The 9118-nt window shown below is 41.2% G+C and overlaps 1 protein-coding gene across 1 annotated transcript; it reads right to left on the reverse strand.

Annotated features, from left to right (window-relative positions):
- Positions 1–269: 269 nt before the first annotated feature.
- On the reverse strand, positions 270–8879 carry c1ql4a (complement component 1, q subcomponent-like 4). Its single transcript, XM_017430883.3, has 2 exons — positions 7588–8879; positions 270–1364 (listed from the first exon to the last, which is right to left on the reverse strand). The coding sequence occupies exons 1-2, from the start codon at positions 8131–8133 to the stop codon at positions 1185–1187; spliced, it is 726 nt and encodes a 241-aa protein (XP_017286372.1). The 5' UTR covers positions 8134–8879; the 3' UTR covers positions 270–1184.
- Between the last annotated feature and the right edge of the window lie 239 nt (positions 8880–9118).

Raw genomic sequence — 9118 nt, forward strand, 5'->3', positions numbered from 1 at the left:
TCACAAGTCCGTCCGAGTGGTCATTTCAAATAAAAGCCAACACGCTGTCTGTTTTAGGGCCTCTGCGCGCTCGTATTCAGCCCCGGCCTTGGCATGGGGAAACAATTTGCAAGGAAACAGACAAACTGACAAAGTTGGTTTGGATGTTTTAATAGCAATTGGTCACTCAACCTTTTCAGTATACCAGGTAGTTTGTCTCAAAGTTAGTAAGTTTACACATAATGATACTTTGACAGGGTTTCTTTCAAAAAATAAAGCAGACGGGGCATTTTTTTAATTTCAAGTAAAGTGACTGAGATGTTATATACAACACTGAATGAAAGGAAAACACTTAAACCTGACTATTACTCCATCGTTATCCGACATATTTATCTGTTCATCGTCCGCACACTCACACCGATTTGTCAGTTTTGCGTTTGTCAAATAAAACATAATTACACACAGCTTCACACTGGGAAATACTTTTGGAGCGTTATCTTAAAGTTTTCTTCAGTTTGGATTCATTTGTTTGTGAGGATAAAAACAAAAGAACAAATGTGTTTTTATTCCAATTTGTCCCAGGATAGACTGAATCACAACAGGGAATTACTTCACACAATTAGTCTTATTTACTTTAAATTAAATATTTAATTACAGGACTATTTTTCTGCAATTCGCGGTAAAATAGAGGCAGCCCATTCAATTAGAGATACTCAGAATAAAGAATAGAACTGGACAATAAAAGAAGTGCATTTGTTTCAGTATTTTTCTCCTAAATGAAGGTACCATTATTGCGTTTTAACGATCAAACTTACGGTCTTTGTTATTTTTTTATTCTCACAAATGTCAGATAATACAGAATGCATTATATTAGTCAAGATGTTCAGAGCCTCAGTGTGAAATAATTACTTGCATCTATACTGTAGGCTACATATTCTGGCATTCATATTTGCACACAGAAAGGTGCCGATAAATGCATCTGCTGATTTCATACAGGTAATTTGGTGTACGTCTCATTTTAACGCGATCCTTTTGAAGTAATCTCTGTGCAGATATGTATGTGTGTTTGCTTGAATGCATGCATGTGTGTCCATTTCATTTTATGTGCATTAATTTGCATACTTTACACGTCTGTATAAGTGTCACTTTGTCTGTTTGTATGCTGCTGTTGTTGTTTCCTTCACTCCTCTCTCTGTAAATTCCCTTCAGTCTGGGTAGATGAGGAAGCCAGAGAAGGTGCTGTACTTGTTCTGGTTTCCTCCGTGCACCTTCCCTCCATCCAGCTGCACGCACACCTCATCGCCGACGTCCAAATGCAGGATCACGCTGTTGGAGGCGTAGTCGTAATTCTGATCGGCATCCTGAGCGATGGCGCTTGCTCTCACCTGTCAGAGGACATGTGAATTCACAATTAGGACAGGCTTACACACTTGAAGCCAAACACTTTTATCATTTTTCTCCTACAGACTGGCTTAAAAGCAATTATACCAGCCCTTAGAAGAGACGCTCCTCCCATCACATGCATGACTGACACTTAAACTGATGGATACGATGACCTCTGACCTCACAGATGAGCCCAACCACTCAGTCCCTCATTGATCAGCTGCGGATGGGTTAAGGCTTGAGGATGGAGGTCTGAATGGGTTGCAGAGATAAGCTTGCTCACGGGGGACAACAGGTTGTCTATCGGGAAACGAGTTCAGCCAATAAACAACATCACTATCCACGTCAACTATTGACCTGTTGCTTATGATGCGTAGCCACTCGATATGCATGATATCGAGTTGGTGCGTCGTGGGGTAGACAGTTTCACATTTGCATGCTCTGTGTGAGTTTGGTCTTATTGACCCAGCAGCAGTGGATCTTTACTTGTTTGTTAACACGTTTAATTGGGTTTACTCAGTGTGGATATGTGCAGGTCTGCACTGGGTTTCTGTTTTACAAGAAACAGAATTTGTCCATATATAGTCTTAAAAGAAACACATCAAAGCTTTTGACATTGCTGCATTCTTTTTATTTAAACTTATAGATCTAAAAATACAAAAGTCTCCCTTTTTTATTTTGTATGGGCTAAGCAAAGTAGGATAAGTGTCTCGAATGCTTTAAAGAAAAAAAAAAGGAAGTAAATCGGATGTATCAATAATTGTGGTGTAGCAGCTCCAATCATCAGACACATGTCAGCCGTCAGTGGCCTTGTGTCTGGCTTTGTGTCCATCCATGCTGGGAGCACTCAATCTATGTCAGTACCCAGACAAGCGACGCTCATCTCCATGACAGCCACAGAATATGATCTGCAATTCAACTACCATCATGTCACTCCCATCACTGGGACCCCTTTCTCCCCAACAAGCACACATCAATTTGAAAATAGTCAGTCACCGAGCAGCAGAGCCTGAATTACTGTAACTACAAAAAATAAATATATATATATGTGTGTGTGTGTGTGTTCTTTTCCCGCTTCAACAATCCATTTTGTCCTCGTCTAGACATATTGCTCACCATTTATCAGTCCTGAAGTTGTGTTTTTATTGCCTGAACATAATCTGTGGGTGTCATGAAATAAAATACAGCAGGATCCTGTCTATTTTGAACCGGACTGATTAGGAGAGCAGAGAAGTAAATCTGACAGCAAAACCAACCGCGGCTGCTGTTACACCAGAGCAACGATTTGGTCCATGTTGTTTTTTGGGTTTTTTTTTACACTGATTCAACAGGCGCATGTTGAAGTTCAGATGGTCTGACACTTCTGAGTTCACCTAAATGCAGACCAGTTCAGTTCTTTGACTTAAAGTGATAGTTCAGATCTTTTGAAATGACATTCCGTGGAAAGCTTGTGATCAAATATTGTCTCACCTCTTTGAACAAACTCAACCATTTTTGTTTGGAGAAACAGTTCTGACTAGTCTGATCGGAGCTAAGACCAAAGTGAATTGTCAGTAAATTTATCAGCAGTTCACATGGACATTATTTTATATATCTCAACATGGCATAAACTATTTACGATTACTTACATCATTAGAGAGCACAACCAGCAACAGTAGCAGCTAGCTGTAACATTTCTGGTGCAGCCTGGGACACTTGCAGCAGGAATATTATTGCATTTCTGCAATAACAACCATGTAATACAAAATTGATGACAATGTAAATATTTATCATGTGTTGTTTAAAAGAACCAATATGAAATTTATTTCCAGATTGTTTTACCTTTACTCAGACTAGCTGTTAGCTCATCGGAATTAAGCTCTTTTTTTCCAAATTGAAGTCATAAAATAGCAATTTACAGCAGGCATGATATTATTTGTTCATAAGTTTGGCAAATATTTTCACTTTGTATCAATTTAGGGGTTTTTTTATTTTTATTTTTTTCACTTTTTAGTTGAGTTTCATTTTGGACCAGGCTGCAGGTTGAAAGTGACTTTGTGCACGAAGAAGTATGCTCTTCTGTACACTCACGCTCTAAAGTTTGAGCAATTTGGAATAAACAGTCAGTTTCTCATGCAAGTCTTTGGACCGCTGAAGGAAACAACCATAGAAATGTGATATTAGAACCCCTCATAGACCAGCTCTCTTATAGCAAACTTAAACGTTTTATTTTTAGTTAGCACCAATTTACAAGTTTACAGAGCTTATCAACAGAGAATTTAGTAATCACAGGAAATGCTTTTTTTTTTTTTTTTTACTATAAACTTTTAGTTCTCAGAAGACCATCTCTCAAAGAACAACACCGGTGCACTGCCATCTGTAAAGGTTATATTGTTCTGCCTGACATGAGTGATGACAGCCAGTATCACATTTGCATCTTTGGCTGCTTCTGACAGTGATGCTGTTGTTGTGACTTTTTATTGACAGCAGGCGTGTGTCACCCTGCTCATTATTTTTGACCAAACTAGAAGGAAATGTGGGAAGACCCTCGCCCCCTCAAGCCTGTCAGACATCAATAATTTTAGAAGTGATATGCAAAAATAATAATAAATACTAAGCATTTATTAGTATTTAAGATTTGATATTTGAAATTATGGTTTATCTGACGTTCCTGTGGTTGGAAGATTAATGCTACCCATCTATTAATGCAGACACCAGACAGAGAGTCGCAGGGGAGACGATGTGGGATTAGGACAGGAAGCCAACAGAGGAGATGGATACGGCTGGAAGACAGACTGATCCGTGTGAAGCAGGCAGCGTCCAGCGCTGATCCTGGAGCTGGAAGAGCTGTGAGCCATGAGGCGGGGGCCCCCAGGGCTTGCCTGTGGCTATCTCAGTCTTCTGGCTAGCCCCTTTCATTACTGGGCCTCCAGTAAACAAGCCTAGGAGCAGAGGACCACCGGCATGAGGAAAGAAAAGGGAAGATGTTTTTTTTTTTCTAAGAGCAGAGTTGCCGCGCAAAATACTGACAAGGATAGACAAAATAAAGTGAGAGGAAGGGAGAAAGAGGGGTCAGAGAGTTGATGAAGGGGGGCCAGGAGTAACAAACTGATCAAGCGGGGCTATTTTGTGAGACCAAGGGAGATGTGGGGGTGTATAAAGTCTTGTTTTTATCTGTGGTGCTTTGCTCCACTGGTAATAAAACTGACAGGATTCATTCGCTGTGATATACTGACCTCTTAGAGCGGAGACAATAGAAAAGTCGCTGTTAAACTTACCTAAGGGACACCAGCGCATGGCAGGGGGCTTGGGGAAGTGGTGAGGGGTGACGTTGTGGAAATAGAATATTTATTGAATAGGTTTCCCCTCTCCACCAGGAGCCCAGGGATTACACGACGACAAGCGACTTAGGCACCGAACCGTGCCTGGGATTGCTATTACCTGCCATTCACTATTACAGCATGTGGTCCCTGACACCGAGGCATATTATCATATTTTATTTACATCTCACCTGAACTAAAAAAAAAAAAAAAACAAAAAACAAAAAAACAACATTTGTCCTGTCATTCCAAAAGTAATTCTGCTAACACTTATTTTCTCTGAGGCTAATTTTGTTCCACTTGCAGCATATCTATGTCTCCTAAGTTAATACAGGTACAGGTCATTACAGCAGGTGATGACATTCTAACATTATCGTGTGAATTAACTTGACCTTTAACTGGGCTATTAAAAGAGTCTGTGACAGGTGAAAAAGCAAGGAGAGAAAAAAATGAGGGCCAAGGCAGTATCTATTTGTCTTAGTAGCCTTAAGAATATTTGATATAGATATGTAGATGAGAATAATAGAAATTAAAACTACTGGATGAGCAGTTCATGTGCTAGTTAATGAGGGGAACAGGAGATGTATTACTTCTCTTCATAACTGGAGAAGCATGCCTACTCGATCATACGCTGTCTTAATAACATCTGGTACTAACCTGGAGTATTAGGTAATTTCCAAGACATATATCCTTGACAGGACATTAGGAATAGAGTAATTAAACCCATTCATTAAAGGCAAGGAGAAGCATTTATGTTTATTTCCGAGAAAGTTTAAATCCATATTGCGTCATTAGATGTTCCAATGAAACAGATCCATCTATCATTTTCCAGAGCTGGGATTCTGTGCCTTAGCTGAGCAGATAACATCCATGATGGCTAATGAACTCAACAAGAACAGGATGTTACCGTCAATCAAACCTTCACAGGTCAGTTGCAAAAAGAAGTGTTGCCCCCTTCAGTCACAAATGCCCTGCAACTTGAGAAATGTTACACTGCAGTGATTTGTGAATGTTAAGTCAAGGTGTGAGCAATTAGGCTTCACAGGGTGGAGGTTTAGAGTTATATATTAGATATCCAGAATCCCACGGAACAGGACTCATATATGATACACCTAAAAATCCAAGAGCCAAAACAAAATGTCATTAACATGTTGAGTTATTCATCCAGACACCAATGCACTGATTTATACACTGCATCAGTTTAAGCATCTAAACTTGTTCAAGTGGCAAAAACAAAATGAAGGTTAGAAAATGTTTTGTTTTCCTTCTCTATTTTTGCTCGACCTTGATCACATGTCAAGCGGTGATGTGGTGAGTGGGTGTCCATCGGTCATCATGCCTGATCTCATCCTGGCCTTCAACACCAGCCTCCCAGATGCCTCATCTACCAGCCCACTGTCTCCAAACCTCCATTAAGTCATCTATTGTCCTCGGCCCCACCCATGATCATCAGCTCACTCGTCTTGTTCTGCTCTCGCTTTTAATGTCTTCTGGAGGACACCTCAGCATGTCCCCGGTGAGTTTATATGTGTTTGTTTAACTCGTTCCCCCTGACAAATTAGCTAACTATTAGCGGGTTAAAATCACCTCCATCCAGTTAAAAGGGAATCATGTATTTTGCGGCTATTGTAAACCTTTGTTGGAGAAATATTCAACAAGGCTTGAGGGTTAAACAGGCGTGGTTGATTCCATGTTCTGAAGTGCAACCTATCAAACACAGCACCTGTTTACTAATCCCCAGCTGCTGACTGGCCTCAGGCGGGGTACCCGTCTGCCTCGAGGCTTTAATAACTCCAAACATGATCAGGCATTCTGCAGAATTTCATTTACACTCTATTTTCATTTGCCAGCAGCTCTGTTTGGGCAGATCCCTGTAAAGTGGCCACTCTATTTAACAGAACCGTTTAAAGGAGCCACCTGATGGGTGTCAGATGGACCTGGGCGAGGTTAGATAATTGAGCTGAGTGAAAAGATAATTAATGGAGAATCAATGAACAAGCCGGGATGAGGGATAGGAGAGGAAGGTATGGCGGGTGTTCAGGGGGATCTAATCTAAGACGGATGAATTATTTAGCAGGCTAAAATGACTGGAATGACAATACACCACATTAGGTGGGCATCCTTAAACACATATTCACCTTTTTTGAGCTTTTAAAAGTACAAAACTTAGCAAAGGAGAAAGTATTTTAGATCTCAAATTATTACTTTTGATCGAATTTTATGTGTGTGAGTCGTCCTTGATCTGAGCAGAAAGTATTTGCACTCAGAGTCCTTGATGAATGAATGAATATAAAAATCAAGTTGAAGACTTTTCCCCGTATTTGGACTCCTCTGATAAAATCTCTGTGATAAAACCCACCTCTCCACTCCTCTTCCTTCCCAGCAACCCCCTCTATCATTAATTAGTGTCTGGGGAATGAGGCAGTGGATGAGTGGACTGTCAATATTAAATTCATTATTTCTTTAGCTGAGGTGCAAACCGACTCGTCCACATTCTGACAGACATTTCTCCCGTGCTCTTTTGCACTTCTGTTTAGGTGATAATCAAGCTCAGTGTGTGATACTTACTAATTAGGCTGTTCTTTTCGGCGTGGCACCGCCTGCATTCTGCCACTTGTCATTTAGCCAAAGCATGTGTGGGAATGTAAATATCTGTGGCTGAAATATTACGCTGTATAGCATGAATTCCCCTTAATGAGGAGAAGGATTGCCGTTTCATTCTTTGGTTGCCAACCTTCTAAGTGGAATGTGCTCTGAATCTGAAGAGCTCAATGTTGCAGAGGTGAATATGAGTTTATGGCAAAACACAACCGTCAACAATCAGAAAAATCTCTTGCATGGGCATGTGTGGCATTTCCATACAGACACACCCTCTGCTCCACTCACACATGCGTGCACTCCCTCACACACTCGCACTTGTACTAACCAGTCCATTCTTCCTCAGGTCTGCCCACATGCTAGTCCCATCACCACCTCTCATTAGAACATGGTAGGTGAAAAAATAGATGCCGGGCAGGGGGCAGGTGAACTTGCCAGTGCTGGGCTCGTAGTAGTTACCTACATTGGTCACCACATCATCAAATTTCAGTATTTCATTGCCCTCGTGCTGCTTGCGAAGCCCTGCATAGAATGCAATTTTAGGAGTGTAGATTGCAGGAGAATAGCCGCCGGGGCCTGGTCCGGGTGGCCCCTGCGGCCCAGCTTTGCCCGGCTCTCCAGGGGGTCCCCGCTCTCCCGGAGGGCCAGGGATCCCCGGAGGCCCTCGTAGTCCGGGCTTCATCCTCTTTCCAGTGTAATCCTGGGGAGGTGGGGACACAGCTGTCAGCTCTTGACCTGGCTGTGAAGTAGCATAAGGGTCACACACCATCCTGCAGCTTCCAAGCATCTCGTAATGGCTCCCCGCACTCCCAGTGTTGCCCCCTTTGGTTGTGTGGACCAGCAGGGGAATGGCCACCAACAGTATTAGAACCATGGCCACACCTACAGCGGCCACTATAACGCGTTTCCTGCGGCTGAGCCGTGAAGCGGCCAGCGTGAGGAAGTCCTCTTCCCCCTTAGCTGGAATAGTGCCGGCCAGGATGGAGCCTTTCTGAGAACCAGCTTGAAATGAAAAGGTGAAAAAGGGATAAGAAAAGGAGTGGGGGTGGAAGGGGGTGGGAAGAAATCAGTGTGTTGCTTGGTCGAGTATGAGCGAAGAATCAAAATGGCAGATGGCCAGGAAGGAAACAACAGAGGAAGAAAATCCAAGAGCAATTTTTAAAAAATGTCCAAAACTCTCCAAAGAAGGTTTGTGTGGTTAAAAAAAATGATCCAAAAAACTTGCCTTAGGTTTATGGGAACACACTAAGAAACATATTTATCTTGATGTCCTTCAGTTTTTAAAAATGTTAGAATCAAACAGAAACCAAAATTGGTACAAGAACAGTTAGTCCCAAATTCAACTTAAAGAAGAGAGGGCGGAAGTACGCTTTGTTATGTTGATTAAAGTACAATTCAATAGTTTTTTAAAGAAAAATGTGTCTTAAAGGCCAACAAAAACACCACAGGAACGCTTCACGTGGATGTCTCGCTTAACGCCATGATGACTGGGATAGAAAAAAAGTTCCTTGGAGAATTTTTCTCTGACGATCATCTGAGAACACCTCACAGTTATCTGTCCACTTTTGTCAGGAATTCAACAAATTTTCCCAACTTGATTGTGATATTTCCTCCTCTGACTTTATCTGGATCTGGAAAGGAAAAACAGAAAAGAAAAGAGTGAAAACACTTATTGATTGATTTTATTCACCACACACACAGTTTTAATGTAACAAATTGCTTTAAATCACTATTCATTTAAAATGAAATTATAACACAAAGATCAGATTTTGACAGAGATAATTTAAAGCGTTTCGTTTTTATGTAGAAATTAAAATAAGTTTTGATCTAATGATCTAATTTTATACAAGCGATCTTTT

The sequence above is a fragment of the Kryptolebias marmoratus genome, linkage group LG8 (genome assembly GCF_001649575.2).
Source record: "Kryptolebias marmoratus isolate JLee-2015 linkage group LG8, ASM164957v2, whole genome shotgun sequence".
Taxonomy (NCBI): Eukaryota; Metazoa; Chordata; class Actinopteri; order Cyprinodontiformes; family Rivulidae; genus Kryptolebias; species Kryptolebias marmoratus.

Bases quoted from the DNA above. Each gene is read 5' to 3' on its own strand.
- c1ql4a (XM_017430883.3), bottom strand. From the start codon at position 8,133: ATGGTTCTAATACTGTTGGTGGCCATTCCCCTGCTGGTCCACACAACC. The intron at 1,365-7,587 runs GTTAGTACAAGT...GTCCTCTGACAG, and splicing joins ACCTGAGGAAGAATGGACTG to GTGAGAGCAAGCGCCATCGC.